The 20,144-nt window shown below is 43.7% G+C and overlaps 1 protein-coding gene across 3 annotated transcripts in view; it reads left to right on the top strand.

The window, feature by feature from the left end:
* Positions 1 to 20,144, top strand: part of ALS2CL (ALS2 C-terminal like) — a 757,501-nt gene that overhangs the window by 573,747 nt on the left and 163,610 nt on the right. For all 3 annotated transcript variants that reach the window (XM_069647086.1, XM_069647089.1, XM_069647088.1), the window contains one exon: positions 18,157 to 18,207. In XM_069647086.1, coding sequence (XP_069503187.1) covers positions 18,157 to 18,207 — 51 coding nt within the window. The remainder of the gene's footprint in view (positions 1 to 18,156; positions 18,208 to 20,144) is intronic.

Genomic DNA, 20,144 nt, shown 5'->3' with positions numbered 1-20,144 from the left:
CTCCACGCTCTCTGCCCTGCCAAGCACAACCCGTTGCTTTTACCAATGAACTTGGCATAAGGCCCCCAAACCTGCCGCATTAGCAGCAAAGAAGACAATTGCAAGAAACCTTGTTTGCTTTCCCACAACCATACAAGAGCCAGATAGACCCTCCTAGTGCTGTGCACGTTACCTCTTGTCGATTGAGGAAAAACGGCACCCACACAAGGAAACCACTCAGAAGCACATAGGCTGAGGGCAAGCCTGTAGAACTTTGTGCCAATTAATGACTTGCTTCCAGAAGCACCAGAGTCCTGCACTCCCAAAACAAAAATGTTAACCTTTCAGATGTTACCATAATGTTGACAACCATAATATTTTCAAAATGTTCCCATCAGAATGTGCTAGAACTGCCAACCTTCAACGTAAATTAAAGTAGTCTGTCATGTTTGCAATAACAGCAGGGTCCGTTTAGCACGTCTGCACACTCGCCAACAAATATTCCTGTAACCATAATGTCAAGGATAGGATGCAGAGGTACCAGACTAGGGTCTTCTGACCTTACCGGCATGGACCAAAGCCCTTTGCTTCTTTGGGCATACATCATTCAATTCCAGTTGAAAACGAAACAAGTTTACCGTTCCTGTCAACGTAGCGACTCAAATATCCTCCTCTGCTATTCTACCACTGTAGCACTCTGCACGGCATCCCGCACGACCGCTCTATGCTCCATGGAGGGATTTAACACAGCCAGTTTGAGGCTTCTATGCAGTAGTCACTACTCCCGACACGGCGCGAACGCACGGAGAGCAAATCAAATCGTGTGCTGTGACTCACCCAAGGCCGCAAGAGAGAGGACAGAGTTGAACCTGCAGCAGGGAGTTAGAGCGGAGAAAGAGGCAGATTGATGAAGCAAAGAGAAACGTTACATACCTACCGTGTCACCCAGTTTCTAGTGCTGCTCAAACCGCCCCTGAAGTGACCTCAAAATATGTGCAGATCACCCCTTTAAAAACTCTTTGAGCAGCAAACGTAGATAATTGACTGTGGTACTTAATTTCTATGTGCACGCACACGCTGAAACATGTGGCATTGCATCTGACTATGTGCGTACACAATGGAAATATGCTACTCCATATTAAATAGCATTTCCTTGTCTTCTATTTAGCAATGAGAGGCCTTCATGATCCGATGCATCCTTTAAAGGTCGATTAATCTATGGATCCTAATTATCCTGTTGATTCACATGATCAACAATTGTGTCACACTTTGTGACACACACATGAATGAGGCAGACTTGGTGTGTAGCTTTCATTTTTTTTTTTTTTAAATGAAGTGCCAAGTTCGAGTATGCTCTTCCTTTTTTGCGTAGACTTGCATAATAGCCTGGCATTTAAGGGGTTAAGAAATAGATTAGATGCTGGCAATAGAATAAGGTTATATAACACCAGTAAATCTTATTTCACAGTTCATCATATGAGGTTGGTCTCAGGACTGTAGTTGGTAATACCCATGAGGCTAGACGCCGCAGCCTTTAAGTAGCATGGTCTAGAGCAGGAAAGGCAAAGTTACCCCAGCCATTGTAGAACATCTTCCTCCTCAGTCCAGAATTTGCAATCACTGAGCCAAATGTAAATATCTTCTCACACTTTCCCCACACTGCCCGTGAATGTATCCTATTTATCATCCCTGACTTTACAAGTTGTACCAGCCCTTTCCTGCCAGTATTGGGAAAGGATTCTGGCCTTTGCAAGTTGTTTTTGGTATTGATTTGTATAATCAGCTAACACCTCCCAAACCTAAGTGGCTTCACTGCATCACTGCTCCCCGGATATCCCTGGAAGGAAGGTTTGGAAAGGATTGGTGGCCATCTTTGTTTCCATTTAGGACAATGGGAAAAGGTCAGCACTATGCATTGTAGAGCCTTGCTTCTTCTTCTTATCTTGCAAGCGTTTACTTGTTTTACTTAGGTCGGAAAGCTATTGGCAAACCTCGATCATTTTAGATGATGGAAGTTCTCAGGCTTACCAAGAATAGATTTAGATTTGTGTTGAGTCACTGTAAGTTACACTTCTAAACAAAAAATAGATATGATGCTACAAATGTTGATTGCATTATAGCAAGGCATTAACATCTATGTTCAGATCTATGAAATTACTAAACATACTCCCTTTACACTGAGGTCAGTGTCTCCTGGGTGTATTTCAAGATGGATCCACAAATATATGGGAAAAGATAGGCCCGCACTTATTGTGGGGATTCATACAATTCAGAACATGAGAACGGCTCAGCAGCTATGAAAACACTGTAGTATCACACACAGACATTTCTTGAAATTCCTACTAATTAGGGACTGTGTCAAGCGGGAAAATCAGACAAATTCATGGAGACAGCATGAATCACAACCACACATTTATATATGTCATTTATAGATCAATTGGAATATATTTCAATGAAAACTGGTAGCTGATCATACAGTATTTAAATATATTATTCCAGGCAATGGAAACCTTAAGCCCTTCTAGAGAATTGTTTTCATTTTTATTTTACAGCCTTCAGATGTTATAAATATGGGAAGAAATCTAAAGAGTTTGACTGAGATGCAATGACCCTTATGCTGATAAGTACATATGTTTGTTGAGCGTAAGAATGAATACGGGATGAACATTTTTCTTTACTATTCTTAGGGAATTTTCCTTCCTGTATATTATTTCTAGTGGGAAAACGATCACAGTGGAATTCTCACATACAGACAATAATGGACATGGTAACCTAATGTTTATCTTGATGACTTTTGCAAATTTGATTTTTAATGAGGCATGGATAAATACATACCACCAAAATGTATCCACTCAAAAGAATTGTGCAGTAAGGGAGTAACGATGCATAACGTGGAAGACAGAAGGTAAATGTTTACACTTGAATTCATCAGATTATACATTACTCTTAAGAAACAAAAATGCAGAAGAAGACCACCTCAGCGTATTCCCTGATAGTATTATTGTGTCAGAAAACTCTATAACTATGCAAACAAAGAGAAAGACTATGGGCTTTTTGAGCTGTCATGGTTTTGGGTAGCATCCGTCTCTATGTATTAGTGTAGTGTGCAGTAGCCTGTTTGTATGTGAGTCAAAATGTCCTGACTTTTCCATGTGGACTTGCGTTCTCTAACACTGACATCATCGTGTTGCTATATATTTAGTTTAATCAGGTGTTTCATAGGCTGTGGAAATGATCAAGAGACTAACAGTATGAACATAGACAAAGGTGCTTTGCAGCAACAACACAAGCAGATTAAATATTGAAAAAGTAAATCAGGCACAGTCCAAAGAAAATTGCCAGAAAAGGATCAATGGTGATGGTAGATACAAGGTGGTCAGTGGAATATTAACTATATCCCAGGTGGTACACAGAATGGTATATCTTTTATCTCTGCCTAGCATCCTCCCCTTTCCATTACTGCCTCCCTTAAGGTTCCACAACCAGTCTTCTATTAGCTCATAGACCTCCATCTCTGGAAGCACAGCCCACCTTCTCTACCACTTTGAAGAATGTCTTCATGGACGTGACACTTGCCCTACTCGGTCAGAGCTAGTTTCAGCCTGTCACATGACCTACCAGTGGTTAGGTAATCAGAACCCATGTCACCTTCAGCAGCAACCTCCCTTAGTGGCTTCACCCTGGATCAATTGTCATTAGGCATGAGGGACCTCCGCCCTGTTTAGTACCTCCACCAGGGCACCCATAGCTAACGTAGAAGAAGACACATGTGACTCATGTTTCGTTCCCTAAGGACTGGGAAAGGTGTAGGGCTAGAATCCAGCTCCCTCAAACTCAGGTAAGCTTTCACCACGTGCTTTATTCCCACATTCATCCCTCACCATTCTACCCCTGACACACACACATACATACATACTCACACACACAAAACATTCATCTCAACCGCATTATCCACCAATGGACCCAACCACATTCACACCCCATTCATCCCAACCACCCAAACACCCCCAAACACTACACCACAGGCATCTGTGACCTCATCACCTACTGCAACCTGGGCATCATAGAAATATGGCTCACCTGAACCTCACACATATCCTGGACATCCTAGTCTCCAAGCGTTACAGCATAAATCACAACTACCAGAGTAGTAAAACCGAGGCAGCATAACAAGGCCCCTTTGAATTGAATCCTCCTGGAATCCCCCGCTCTCAACACTATGGAACTCCTCATGCTCAGCTTCCCTAGCTAACATGTTCAAATGGTCACCTGAAGTGTTTACTATCCAAAAGTGATACTTCAGTTCTTGGAGAAATTATTAACTTCAACTCTAGAGCCTCAGCCAACCATACCAGCAAGGCCTACCATTGTGGCTCCAACCTACCAAGTTCAAAAGCCATCAAGAAGACCATAGAATCACTTGTTAGCCACCTAGATGTGCTGTAAATTAAACAACGCATCACTGAGCCCTGCCACCATCAACCACTGTTAACAACCTTAACCTTATATTCACTATGTACCACTCACTATAGAATGTGTTTCACCCTGACCCGTGACAGACCATACTGTCATTCTTGTCAAGCCTCACCACAGTCCATCCAACCAACGTGGCCAAAGTCATCCTGGCTCACACCATCATCCTATTGACTGATATCAACACCCTGCTTTCAACCACACTCTAACATATGCTGTCAACACCCAGGCACCCATGAAACCTTAGCTTAACAATCTCAAGATTTATGAACCTTGGTGTACGCAGGAACTCATAGACAGCAAATGTTCCATCCACCAACATGAGAACATCTGGAAAAAAACAACAACATGTAGATCTCATCACTTTAAAGACCCTCTGAGATCCATGCATATCTCTCATCACAGCAACCAGAGGCAACTACCACAGATCAGTCATAACAGAACCATCCCACAAGGGTAAAGCGTGCTTCAATGCCACAATACACTACAACAACCTTCTATCAGATCCCACCATGCCTCAATCCACATAACCATTTAAACAACATCAACACATTCTTTATGGGTAAAATAGACCTTAAGCCTTGACAAACTTCATATAATGCAATTTGCAGGCCCCGTTATTTCTTTTGGTACAATCTGTTCGATCTTGTGAGTGTATATGACATACTTTTGGTATGGTCGAATCCCAGGTCAAACTCACAGTGTTTTTCCAGGTCTCTTGTGTTGATTTGTGCTGCAATCTGAAACCTTGGATCTCAGAATGAATCTTGGGTTTACCTATCAAGTTCCTTCAGCTAATCGAAGTCCCCTTGAGCTGATTTGTCAAGTTCATTGAGCCATTCAAAGCCCTCAAATCTCTCAACGGAAGTGTGAGGCTCTATAAAGGTATTGGATAACTTCCTGCGTCTTTGTGAGGTTTGGTAGGCTGTGAGGGAAGGTGGTATATAGAGCAGGCTCACACTTGGTGGGTGTTTGGAGTGTTTTCGAGGTGTTCTAGGAGCATTTTTTGGACTTTGGTGTTTATTTTTTCTTTAATTTGGTGTTCTTTGAAGAGTTGTTGTGGATCATTTTGTACATCGTTATCTGCTTATTGTGCGTTCAGTGTTTTGTGAATTTGCACCATTAAAAACCATACCCAAAATCTCTGGCCTTTCCTATTGTCCCTTTTCCCTTTTGCTTCCACTGATAAAGCTTTTAAATTAAAAAAAAACATGTCCTGTCTCCATTCCTTTCCCCCCAAAAAACAAGAAAAAACAAAATATGATGTTCACCGTTTAGAGTTTCTTAGTTGATGATATATATGTAGAGTACTGCAATGTTGTTTTTCGTTGTATCTTGTTCTTTGGGTGTGGTGCCCTAGTTAAAAAAGTATCTAGTTCTCTTACAAGGAGAATGGAACAATCATTGCAGTGGGGGTGAATGAGCTGGGAGGAGAGAAGGTAGATCTGCATTTCCCCTTTCAGGAGTAGGAGTATCCCTCCATGATTCATAAGAAATATGGAAACCTTGTACTGTTCGTTGGCACTGGTTCACTGGTATAGGCTGCACAGCATCACAGGGCTTCTTGGTTGGAAGAATTGCTGAGGCGTATGGGATGTCTGCAGGAGAAGGGGGAATGGAAGAGGAAGCAGGCCCATTGAGTAAGACCCTCTTAAGCACAGAGGCAGGGGCTCCACTGGAGGCTCCCATGTGTTGTGTTATGTTATTTCTCTTTCATTTCTGACAGCAATTGATGTGTGTGATTTGTTTCTCTGACACATAGAGGCACAAGAGTCTTCACCAAGCAAGGCACAGGTGTAGAGGAGGTGGATGTTCTTGTGGAGGAGCAGCCTGTGGTGGTGCCTCAGCAGGCAGTGGACCTACCTTAAGGAGAGCTGGTAGAGGAAGGTGGTGAGAATGTGGCAGAGGAGGAGTTTTGCCCTGTGCATGCCATTGCAGAAGTGGCAAGGCAGGCACAGGCATCTCAGGGAGCAAAGACATCTTCCTCCGCACAGCCCTCATAGTCTTGGGTGGGGCAGAAGTTTGACCTGCCACTGGGGAAGACTGAAGGGAGACAGGTGTGAGGCCTTCTACATGATGGAAGGCTGTGGCAAAGGGTGAGGTGGGGCAGAAAAGCAGGGGCTGCATCCAGTGGACGACTTTTCTGCAAAGCTGTATCACGAGTGGCGCCAGGAGATTAACTATTCAAATGAACCCCCTTGCACCACTAATCCCACATGTGACCTGGCTGCTACCACAGCCCCCTCTAATGGAAGTGATGATGCAGGTCACAGTACATCCCAGGAGCAGGGTGCAGCATTACGCCACAATTGGGCGCACCATGGTAAGAATTAGGCAACCCCCTACACCACCTCAGCCTGCCCAATCAGTGCCAGTGACAGTGGTGCCTGTGGGCACGGCCCACTGTTGTCAGTGCCTCCATAGCAAGCAGTATGAGGCAGTAAACCAATAGCAATGCCTTTGTTTGGGAAGAATCTGCAAGACTGGGTAAAGAGGCATGCAGGCCCCTACTTCATGCGATTCTTGATGCCTGTCAGATGGAGAGCTAAACGCCTTTGAAAATGAGATTGTCATGGAGAGACAGTTCTTCAGCACCATAGTTCCCTCTTGTAGCAGGCATGCACAGGGATGAAGCAATGAGGCAGTCAAGGAAGAGTGACTGTCCTCTCACGGAGACTGCCCACACATGAAACAGGCAGCGCTATGAGCCTCCTGTAAACCTTAGGGGTTCATACATTCTGTTTGAGACCCTGTGAACTTTGAAGGGTTTGGGGGAGGAGAGAAGAAGAAGGCGCTGCATTCACCCTTGCATGGGGAGGAAGATTACCCTATGATTGATGAGGAGAATGAGAACCGTCTGCTGTTTGTTGACACTGGTTCACAGGCACGAGCCCCTGCCTTGCTGCATAAGCTCAACTCAAACAGGCACACCAGAGGGGGAATCAAACTGAGGCACACACTGCAATAACTAATCTGGTTGGTGGCCCCCTGGAAAGGGTAAAGCACAGAGTAGACATTGACATCAGATCCCATTGACTTGTATAACGAATGCAACATCTAGAGCTCTCCAGTGAGCATAGTGTGATGGTATCGCACTACTCACATAGCCTGTCCAGCCCATGCAAAACAGAGCTCCGACAAATGGCTCTGACGTCTTTAGGTAGTGTAGTGGTGACTTTGGGCATGGTAAGTTTAGCTAAAATGTGAAGCTCTCTAGGCTACAACAACCAATTCTATCACAGACAGAACATTACCAATAAAGTGTATAATGTTCATGTGACAGTCACAACGCTAGGGATGTGGATTGTCTTATCGATTCAAAAGGCAGCAAGATGATTCAATCTATTCTCTACTTCAACAAATCCCAAATGCAAATTAGGAGGCTTTAGCCACTGTGCCGCCACCTCCTCCACCTTCTACCAGACATCAATTCCCCTGTGGCTTCTGCCCTGACATCCTTGCATGCACAAAGATGCTTGGGGCCCAACTGCATATACCTGCTGTCCCCTGGCATTACTTTGGGACCCCTCATGACATTGACACAATTGCTGTATATTATGATGTAATTCTGCAGATAGGAGCAATATGCTGATTGTCTGATAGTAAGGGAAGGGATGCAAATAAGATACTTTGCTTATTCCCATCTCTGCACATGGTGCTAAATCATATGGGACCACATACATGTGGGACCCAATTTGCTGCCTGCATTCCCTCGACACACTTGTTTTTCAGAGTATGCAAGTGGCTTGATTTGTTTGCTGTTCATTCTGTGTGAAGTGCTGCCACTTTTCATTGTATGCTAACAACACCTAGACTGAGCTCATCTGACTGTGATGGGAATGGCAGCAGTGGTGGTGTATGATGTGGTGTACTTAATGCTCTTTGACAAGCAGGCTGTTTCTCGAGGAGACCCTTCACAGGTGGGAGGTACACTTCTATTACTTCTACAGTCTCTGTAGCTTTTATGTAATTCTTATCCTCCTCAGTATCACTGCCTTCCAGCATCAATGCACATTCCTGCCTGGACTCTTTATATTGATCATCATCCATGGTGTCCTCAGTGATCGAAGTGAGTGGGAACGGGCGGGAGCGGTCTTCCACTACTTTTATCTTTTTTTCTGTTTATCACTCCTCGACCTTTTCCTACCATATTCACCAATCGATATATAGGATGTGTCCATTCATGTCCCTGTGCAAGTGTAAAGTTGTAATAGGAGTCTTAGTTACTAGTAATTTAGACTATTGCAATGCCCCGGCTGCAACACTTTGTCACATGTTGCACTAGGCTTTTGCCTTCCCTGCCCCCTGCCGAGACCACAGTTCCACTAATTTTTTCGGTACACTTCTACCACTGGGTGTCCTCAGTATCATTATTGTCATTATTAGAGGATGAGGGGAGTGGAGATAGAGACTTGAAATTTTCAAAGTCCTCTCACAGTTTAACAACACATTTTGCACTGAGTGGAGCATAACATGAAAGCGTAAGAGCAAGGTCTAATGCCTTTGCACTTTCATTTTGCCTCCATCTGATTTTTGTGCCCCTGCTTCTCCTCTTTGGTTTCCTGCTCCATCGTTGAAGACCTTGAGGGAGAGGGTACTCACGGAGACCATTCAGGAAACACTTGCTCAACCAGTGAGTGGTGGCTCCTGTCCACCATGGAGAAGAGAATGAGGCCTGGGGGTGGCTTGTTCTTTTTTCAAAAGCTGTTTAGGGCAGGTAGACCTATCATAGACTTCCAGAGTGAGCCATACCTTTTCAGGTGGAGTCACTCGAGTCCCTTGACCCCTGGGTTGCCCCTGGTGACTTTCTGGCATCTGTCAATCTAGATCATGCTTATTTCCACGTGCCAGCCATTGTGCGCACCAGATTTCTAACGTTTTGCCATGGAAGGATCACAGCATCAGCTTTGGGATCTCACTTTTGGATTGAAGATGGTGCCAAGAGTTTTCTTCAAAGTCCTGGGCCCCTTGGTGGGTGTTTTCGATCTCAGGGGTGCTGGCCTCCATCCATGTCTGGATGATTGGCTGATACATGCACCTTTCCTGGATCAGTCTACATGGGACACTGCTCTTGTCTGGACCACCTAACTCGCTTTAGTTGGCTCCTCATTACACAGAAGTTGCCCTGACACCAACCCAGAGCCTGAAATTCATGGGGATTCTGTTCAACACCTTGGTAGGTATGGTCTGTCTCCCTCCTGCCAGTACACTCAAGCTACAGACAAGACTCTCAGCTTGCTCTCTGACTTTCCCGAGGGAGCTTGAGCTCTTTCATGGCTGACAGTGCAGGGGAAATTGGCTGCAACGGTGTTCATCATGCCTTAGAAAACACATAAGCTCAGGCCTCAGATGAAACAGTAGCTCACCCTCTGGAAGATGTCCTCCCAGGGATACAGAGCATGGGTTGCCATAGGGAAGGGATTAGCCGGGAAGATGGATTGGTGGTTGTCGGACTCAGTCTTTTGCCAGGATTTCCCCTACCACCATCTGCTCCGATCATTTGCACAACACGTGGCAGTCACAGAATATGGGGAGGCACCTGCCACCAGCTTGCCATCCAAGGCAGATAGTCCATATCAAAAAGCAGCAAATCAGCCAATTGGAGGCAATCATCAGCAATTTGGCAGGTCCTTTGCTCCTTGGCCCACCACCTCCAGGAGAAGTACAAGCTTCTCCAGGCAAACAACCAGGTCACCATGACCTACATCAACAGACAGGTGGGGACCTGGTCTTCCACACTGACGGTAGAATCCTGCTAATGAACTGCGGTGTTGGTACGGTAGGGCCAAGGGGGGCACTGGCCTCCCCTGCAGAATGTTGTGCCTGCCGTTGTGCAACCCCTGCCCACTGACAGATGAAGACTTGCCCTGGGAGTGTTGCCAAGTCCGCTTTGGGCTTGTTGACTTTGCAGCAAAGCCCATTACATCTCACAGCTGAAGAGAGCTCCTTGACTGGCCTGCACGCAGCCCTGCCCTTTAGCGTGGCCTTAATGGCTTGCAATTACTCCTTTTTCCTATGTCTTATCTGAGGAGAAACTCCTAACTGCTGGCTTATTTAGTAGACGGGTGTACACTGACAAGATATTTAAAGTTATACAAGAATGCTTACTTTTTAAAAATTAGTAATTATGTCTAGTACTCTAACATGGAAAAATCGGAGTGCTTCATAAGGATAGTTAAATGTTCTTAAAAACTTGCACAACAAGCTGGAGGTTTGTGACAAATGTAATCATTATCCTAGTGAATTTACTACACACATTTTTGGGTGATTCCTAAAGTGAGAAAAGCGCAGTTGTGTAAAAGGAAGGCCTTTTTCAGGCTTGCATTATTTTGCATTCTGCGACTTCTATTTTTCCTTTCAGGATGTGAAAAATAAACCTACAACAATATTCTTTTGGCTTAACATGTTGCACTTAGGATTGACATATTATAAGTTTACTTTAATTTGAAATATGTATATTTTACAAGTAAACTATCAGAACTCTCACGTTTCCAGTGGTAAGGCATGAAAAGGACATCCAGTCCTGTTTTTCCCCTCTGGATACTGGGACTTGGATGTTTTTCTATCCCATTCGAAATTTAGGAAAACGACTTGTCTCACAATTACAAGCATAAACAGGACTGGGTTGCCTTCTCACGCATGACCATGGGCAACTTGAGCACTATGCTCTATCAGGCAACATTATTGTGGGATTTGAAATCCAAAATATAAAGATTTGTAGCAAGTTGAGCTTGAAAGTTATTAAAATCCCAGATTTAGTGTTTAACCAAAGTTTGTGATCCTGGCAAATAATGTCATCTCTTCATGTGTAGTGGACTGACCTCAGCAGAGCCAACAATTATTTCCTCCCCTATTGCTGCCAGTAACCAATATCGCATGGGCCGTCCATAGTATGGCTCCACAGGAGACTGAGGGAAACATTTTTCTATGTCCTGTTATGCAATGTTATTGAGTTTTGTGTAGTACACAGTCCACCATTTTGCACTAACTTATTTATTTATGTGTGCGTTATATTTTATAAAAAAAAACGTTTCACACAGTTTACACAGAAAAAGAAAGAGAGAAAAAAAACAAATTCAACATAGAGATCTTTACCGTACATCTTAAAACACCTAAAAGAATTCACACATTTAACATTAATAAAATCGTTTGATAAAATAATTTCATTATATCTTAAAAGAAAATGTATAAATTAATATAAAAGACTACACATACAATTCATCATGTCTCTACTAAAGTCAGTCTAGGGGAGAAGTTCTTAATTTGTATCTCTTCTACATATGTATATATATACATATAAGTAGGAATGTTCATTTGAGCCATGTATAAAATAGCACTGCCCTCATAGACAAAGACAATTTCCTGGAGAGAAAGGTTTGCATTTGAGTTAATTTGCATACCCACAACGCTTTGCTGTTGTGGCACAGAACTGGAGGTGAACTTCCAGCGATGACTACTAGGTGGCATTGTGGAATGTGTGACTTTACTCAAATGAACTTTCCTACTTTCACATTTCAGGGTTTAGATCGTGCCTTGATGTGCTGTCTTCTAGTTATTGTAATTCCTTGAGTGCTTTATGTTGTGTTCTAGGCAGACAGTTAGGAGCCGGCATGCCGTTCCCTTCGTTTGTGGCTGCGCGTGAACGATCTAAACCCTAAGAAGAACACCTTCCATGCATGACAGAATAGATATATTTCTTTCAATCTCCAGCCACTAACCATTGGACCTGTAATAGAAACCATACTGCTCTGCGATGTCTCGTTTCCAAGTAAAGCATGTTGCCCCTGAGCTATACTCCTAGCCCTGGAGTATCTGCAGACACTCACACGCAGCTTTAAAAGTAATTATCCACTCTCCAGACTTCAAACATCGCTAAGGTACACTTCTAATTACAACTAACTGTCCCTGGCCAACTAAAGCCTGAACTATAAGCTCAGGACCCCCCTCTCTGCACATAAAGACCTCAATTCCTCTTACATTTCACACTTGATCGCCCCTATCAAACTCCATAAAAGTAAACGTGAAACTCACCTTAATTCTTGGTTCACCCCCCATCTCAAAGAAATGCGCATCCAAAAACGCAAACTCCAAGCTATTTGGAGGCATACCTCTTCTGCTGACAATAAAACCACACTCGCCAACTTTGCCAAAAAATACAAGAAGGAAATAATTCAAACTAAAAAAGATTCATTCAATGATAGAATCAGTAAAGCCAACTCGAACTCCAAAGAGCTATTCACCATTCTTCGTGAATTGGAAAATCCAATTGCCCCTACAGACAATGTCTCCAAGGACAAATCCTGGTGCGCCAGCATCCAAAATGCCCTAGCAAATAAAATCACAACCCTTCAATCCAAAATTGCTAAGAAAAAAGCTTTCTTGAGCCCTAGTGGAACCCATACCACCCCACTGAAAGAGATACCCAGCACATCCACCCAAAGCAACCGTAAACCCTTCAGGTTTACTAATATTTCTATATTGGAAACTGAAAAGGTCATTCTATCCCTTAAACCATCGAACTGCCAAGGCGACAGCTGCCCTGCGCAAACCATCAAGGATGCAGCCAGAGATTTAGCACCCTTCATCTCGAAACTTATCAACGCCTCCTTCAACATGAGTACTGTACCCACAAACCTTAAAGAATCTTGGGTACTGCCCCTACTCAAAAAACAGACACTTGACCCAGCAATCCCCACTAACTACAGGCCTATTACTACGGTCCCATTTCTCCTTAAAATCATCGATAGAGTAGCCTACCTCCAAATCCAAAACTATTTGGAGACACACCAACTATTAGGTTCACGGCAATCTGGCTTCAGACCACTGCACGGTACTGAAACAGCCCTTATCGACACAAATCGCCGAGTTGAAGGATAAAGGTAGTACAGCTATGCTCCTCCTCCTTGACCTATCAGCGGCCTTTGACCTGGTGGATCATGCAGTATTATGCAACCACTTAGCGTCTGCCGCCCGTTTCTCAAGTGAAGCTATGGCATGGGTACAATCCTTCCTAGCTAACCGTACGATGAGAGTGTTCTCCCCTGTAGCGGCAGCGGACCCAATCCAGATCACTTGTGGTGTCCCACAAGGCTCATGTGTCTCCCCGACAATGTATAATATCTTTACTAAGCCTCTCTTCGACAAACTTGACAGATTAGGGGTAACCTATACTAATTATGCGGACGATACGCAGATTCTCATACCACTATCAGGCAACTTTGTCGAAGACACAGCTCTAGTAAACAAAATGTACCTCCTTATTCAGGCATGGATGGCCTCCCATGGCCTCTGTCTAAATGACGACAAAACTGAGATACTGATCCTGGGTTCCGACTCCAACCTAAAAAAACAGAGTCCCAACTATCGCAATTTACTACATAGATGGTAACACAATCAAGGTGGCTACTGAGGTAAAAACTCTAGGCTTTTACCTCGATTCCACTTTATCTCTTAAAAAACAAGTTAACACCCTGGCCTCCTCCACAGCGTACACCTGTAAATTAATCAGGACCTGTAGACCTTACCTCACTAAAACTAACTGCATTATGCTAGCAAATGCATTAGTAATGTCCAAACTGGACTAATGCAATGCCCTCTATGCAGGAGCCAACAAATCCATTATAAATAAAATGCAAATCCTTCAAAATAACGCTCTTAGAGCAGCCCTTGACATACCCCGCAGGGCACATATTTCCAACATCAGGAAAGACCACCACTGGCTTAAAATCAGCGACAGAGTCCTGCTCAAGACACTATCGCTTACCCACAAAGGGCTCAACAACACAGCACCCCCTTACATCTCGGCCAGACTGACCAGAAAATCATCCAGCCACCACACTAGGGCTAGCAACCACTTTCTGCTCGAAACTCCTAGATTTAGACGATCCAAAGCGGGCGGAGCAAGCTTCCCTGTCAGAGCTGCCCAGGCTTGGAACGCATTGCCCACTGCGCTGAGAGCTAACCTACCCTACTCTAACTTCAGATGTAAGGTAAAAAACTGGCTCTGGTCCAACGACAACTAATTTTCGCGGTACCTAACAGCCATGATACCCCTGTAACCCAGTCCAAGACGATTCTGCTCTCACCCTTTTACCTCTGTACACACTTTCAATACTGTAACATGTTAGTTTTTCATTCCAACTGCTTGTACTGACATGCATGTACTGTATTGATATGATTTTTATACTCTGTATGCAACCTAAGCTTAAGTAACCTTGTACCTGCTGCGCCCGGCTACCCCTGGGTTTTGTGCGCATTATCAAATAATAAACATAAACATAAACACTAAGAAAGCATATACGCACACAGAACTCATGGGTTACACTGGGTGGTAATAGCCCACACGTCCAAGTTAATCATGAGGGTGTTAATGCAGGCACATGGGCCTTACTACCCATTGTTGCCCGTTTAGTTGCAAAGCTATTAGCATTCCCTGGGCAGGACCCATGTGCTACGGCAGCAAGTGTGTACTAATGGTAGCCTGAACATGGAAGCAAGGCAGGCCTGTGAAGAGAATCGCTGACATGACTTTGAACACAGGTGACAAGAAGATGAGAAGACGGGCCACGCACAACCCAACAATGAGCTTATATGGTGACTGGGAGGGACAGAGAGTGAAGAAACAGTGAAGGCTTCTGGGAGGAGTGTGGCATGGCTGAAACGCTGGAAATATCAGGAAATATAGTTTGGCGTTTACTCAATGGGTGAATGCCCATTCACACCCTGGGGTTCTAACAAATATTTATAGACCCAGGTGAGAGCCATACCAGATGTTATGGGTACTGATGTCCGAGTGAAAGGCCAGAGTACAGTAAGGGCATTTAATGAGGTTTACTGCCCCATATCGCCCATTATGACTCAAGGGCAAGGTCTATTAAGCTATTATAACCCCACTCTCTTTTTCATGTGAAAGAAGTGTAAGGCGGTAGGAGTAAGAGTCAGACACAAGGGTGGCATGTTGATTGGCAAAGACTTTTATTTGTAACAAACAAAAAGGGTTTTTCGGAGAAATCCTAACTAACACTACCTCTAAGAGGGCTTTCCCTGCCTCAACAAAACTAGCTAATGAAACTGTCTGTGTCAGAATGTCCAAAGTAAAGTTGGTGTCCAAATCCTACACTATCCCTCACAAGGTAAACCTATCATAAAGTGCAAAGGGAAAATGTCTCTTGGCTGTCTGCCTGCAGCCCAGCCTTATAGTTCCAAAGCAAAAAGATCCAAGAATGTGTAGAAAAGAAAACAAAAGTTCCACAAGACTCAAGGGGTCAATTCCCTTTCCCCAGAGTCTTTCCACCCTTTTCGAAAAAGAGTCTGTAAGATCAACAAACAATTAGGGTCTTTGTCTAGACCCCTTAGGCCTGCCTCCCAGACCGCTGTGACAATGAAGGATGGCCTGCACACTTTTCCAAGCCGTCTTTGGGGTTCCCAGTACCACCCCCCACCCCTGGTTTACTCTCCTCAACGGTCTCCTTCTCTCTGTCCTTGTACTTTCTCCACTTCACCCACAGCCTTGGTTTACTCTCCTGCCAAGGTATATGGATGTCACTGGTATAAGCAAAGTCTGTATTTCTCCTTGTTGTGGTTAGGGGTGCCTTACCCCAGTATGGGTCCCAGGCCCCCTTTACTTGCTCAATCATATAGTTCTCTTTATCTGGTTTGTATGTACCCCACAGCCTTGGTTTGCTCCTCTTCCAAGGTCTATGCGTATCATTGACACATATCATGTTCGTCTCTCTTCACTCTGTTCATGATGTGTCTTCCCATTACGGGTCCCAGAACCCTTTCCCTTGGTATCTCTCCCCAAGTGGATATTTCTTCTGTGTTTTGGGCTTTACTTGCTCTTTGGGTCTCCCCGACCCTGTACCTTGGGTGTCTTGGCTGTCAGCCCCTGATTGATTGCAGATCTCTCAGGAGCTTTGATCGCTTGTGTAGCTCACTGGAGCCTTCCCCGCCCTCTGCGCATTACCTCTGCAGGTCGGCCGCTTTTCTGGCTCACGTGAGCTTCCCCTGGTTTCCTGCAGATCTCACTGGAAGCTTTTGTAGATCACCAGAGCTTACCCAGATTCTCTGCATGTCTCTCCTGCAGTTCAGCAGCTTCTCTGACTCACCAGAGCTTCCCCCAGTTCTCTTCACGTCTCCCTGGCAGCTCAGCGGCTTTTACACAGCACTCCCATGAGCTTGGTTACTGGTGGTCCTTCCCCGGGTGCCTCTCTCTCTCTCCGGTTCTGTCTGCTCTACTGCTTGCGCGTACCTGACTGCTGTCTTGGTAGCCCATTCCCTGCCAACAATGAAGACACCATCATTCTCTTCCCTCTCTGCCTTTGAATGGCAGCTGACCAATAGCATCGCTCGAAAGACTAGAACGTGCCAGTTTGTTCTAGTCAGTGATCCTCATTACTCGTGGCCACTTCCTTTGTCTCAGTGGTTCTAACTTGGGACGCATTGCAGAAATACATAGAGGTATTTGGAAATGGGTAATTGGAGGGATCTTGAGGGAAGGTGGGAGGGTTAGAGGGATACTGCGTTCTCAGAAGATATTCACTGCTCTCAATGGGGTCCTCCCTCCCCATGAGATCCTCCCGCTGAGCACCAACTCCCAGAGGGACTATCTGGTAGTGGCCTCACCTCCCGGCCTCATGGAAAGGGGCTCCCCCATCTAAAGCAGTGACGACACCTTGGGATCTGTCACAGCAGTAAGAACCAAAAGGGCATAAATGGTGAGCACAAGTATTGTTTTTATATGCATGTATAACTGATGTGTTGGCATTCTCTACTTCCTGGGGATAATGGCCACTTCGTTTTTGGTATTTACATTAACATAGGGGTATATAAATCTAGTTGGGCAGTTGTGAGGAGTTGACTGCATGGAAGATAGCAGAGTCGCTTGAAATTTGGCATACTGAACAATCTGTAGGTATCCCCCCAACCTCATGCAGCCTTTTCACCGCATTTGATGAAGGGACATGTCACCCCTTTCTTTTCTATTGCATTTTTAAGGGGGATGCAGGGGCAGGTTGTAGGGAAACTGGGAGATTGGAGGTTCAGAGTGGTGTTTTGAATGGTAAAAGGGGTCGATGGGTGCTTGTACTCCATACATTTTTGCAACAAAATTGGTGAATGTCATAGATCCTAATCTGTATGCTATATCAGTTTGGATAGCCTACATTTTGGCCAATCTGAAGTCTGCACACCCCATTGTTGGGTTATAGGACCTATTTCTGCCTTATTTCCTTTCATTGTGTAATCACTGTCTGATGAAGGAGTCTATAGGATTTTGAAAGTTAATGCATTTTAGCATCTAAGCATCTACGCATAGTATTTTCAGTTAGTCCAATAAAACGTACCAAACCTTGAGTCTTTAAATGTAGACTAACACGACATCAAACATTTCTTTACCTCTGGAAACTCTTTAGACAAATTACTTAGTAGGTTCAATGGTTCAATGAAAAATGCAGGTAATTGTTCATCATTTTCACCACATTTCATCCTGAAATGTATCCCTATGATTAGTTTGATTAATGAAACAGGATGTAGTCATTGTTGTTACTGTTGTTGAGGTAAGGTACATGCATATTGTTAAAAGGGACTGCAGTGTAATTACTTCACTAGTCTCTGATCAATTCACAACCTAACCAAGGGAAATGAGGAAATCATGTTGTATATTTGTTTTGACAGAGGATAATGAAAAATGATTTTACCTTTTAGGGATATGCCAATTGGTCAGAATATACCAGAGAATGAAGATGAAGAAGAAAGGTAATTAATGCTTGGGTTTTTTATTCAATGGATTTGCAATCCTATGGACACCTGAGAGGTTTCATATATTTCTACGATTGTACAGCCTTTTACACTAACTTGGGTCTCTTTTTAAATATTGCAATAAATTAGGTTTTGTTTGTGTCATACATGTTTGTTTGATCAAAAGTACACGTGTACTTAGGCAAATAAGCACAACTATGTGCATCAAAACCTCTAGTTCACGTTCTGTTGTAAGTGTACACTTATTTTCTTTTTTTTTTGCATTTAATTGTTTGTACACTTATGATATCTTCCCTGTTTCTGCCCAAAAATATAAAGCAGAATTAGCCATCCTGATAAAGTTCTGACGAATTAAGGCACCACATTTACTGCATTACAGAAACCCTCCTGAAAAATACCAGACAAAATACATATGTCACTCATATGCAATTACAAGAAGCATTACACTCCTTGCCCATTTCCTCATCCAAGTCCTTGTAATTATCATGAAACAGTTACTGCATTATTAAATGAAAATACTTGTTCTCCCTGTAGACCTTGGATCCTCCACTATAATATCTGGGAGTTCAATAAGGGGTTCAGCAGGGGTGGATAGTCCATAATAGGTGAGGGGGCGAAGACAGGGGTGTTTTTCCCCAGGCTTGCATTGCCCATTGGGAATGTGTTTTTGAATGAGCTTGTGAATATGCGTGTGCTTGTGTTTGGTTTGTACAGGCCAGGGGTGCTGATTTTGTGCAGGGTATAGATGGGAGGGGATTCGAGGGATATCATTTTTTTCTGGGCATCTATAACAAAAAGAGAATGATAAGTGTTAGTATGTGGCTAGAATGGCATTTTGGGGTAGCCAGTCTAGCCATTTCTTGCTATGTCATGACATTTTCTACTGCGCAAAAATGACAGAACAAGCATGATAATCATTATTACCTGGCTAGACTGACATTTTCATGCAGCCAGTCTAAGCTATGATATCTTGCTGTAGATAAAGCAAACATTATTTTGCATTTATTTGAAGTAATGATAAGAGATGATGTTACGTGTCTAGACTGGCCTACATTGGTGCAGTCAGTTTGGACATGTTTTCTTAATGTGGCATGGTATTTTTAATGACAAAGCCAACAGTAGTGTGCTATTACATGGGGTAATGGCATATATTGGCAGGACCAGCTTGGACATGTTTTCTTATAGTATCATTACTGGTATTATACAAAAAGCCAACATCAGAATGGTGTTATGTGGAAATTCTGGCATAAATAGGTGCAGCCAGCATGGAAATGTGTTGGAGAAATGCTCCTGTTACCATGAAAAACGAATGCAAATTGTCTGGCTTTTTACCCAGTTTTTCAGAGAAAGTGTGCAGCCTAATTCACAGTTTAAAGCAATTTTTCAAAACGTTTTCATGTGGGAGAGAAATCAACCCAAATAACCCCTTGGTTGGATCAGGCTCCCTCACTACACTTGGTTGCTATTGCATAATTGAGCCAAATATGTATGCACTCTGATTAATAAATTAACTGGCTACCACTAGGGTTTAGTACCACCCAGGTTAAGGATTCCTTCAGATAAACCAGTTAAGATTGTTAGCATGCCATGGACTTACTGCATATGAATAGAATGAAGGATAGTTCTGCACAGACCCCGGTGACTCGAGATAAGATGAGGCAAATGGTGCACACTTTAGCTGTATTCATTTCACTCTGATTCTCTGCACATGCTTATAAAGCATTGAAATGTCCCATGACGAGGGAACCTGGTAATGGAGCTGCTAAAGTAGCAGCTTCATCAGAAACAGAGAGGGAACAGGTACGTTTGTGCTTCTGGTATTGGTGCAGAGAAAACAGAACCACATACATAGAAGAGAACACACTGCCCTCGGCAGGAGAAATCATCTTCTTATCTACCACTCATCATGGCAGCAGCATCCCCAGTAACTGCTC

The sequence above is a fragment of the Ambystoma mexicanum genome, chromosome 2q, assembly GCF_040938575.1.
Source record: "Ambystoma mexicanum isolate Mex_15411 chromosome 2q, UKY_AmexF1_1, whole genome shotgun sequence".
Lineage (NCBI taxonomy): Eukaryota > Metazoa > Chordata > Amphibia > Caudata > Ambystomatidae > Ambystoma > Ambystoma mexicanum.
The sequence above is the reverse complement of the archived record's forward strand: the minus strand, read 5'-3'. Positions and strand labels throughout refer to the sequence as shown.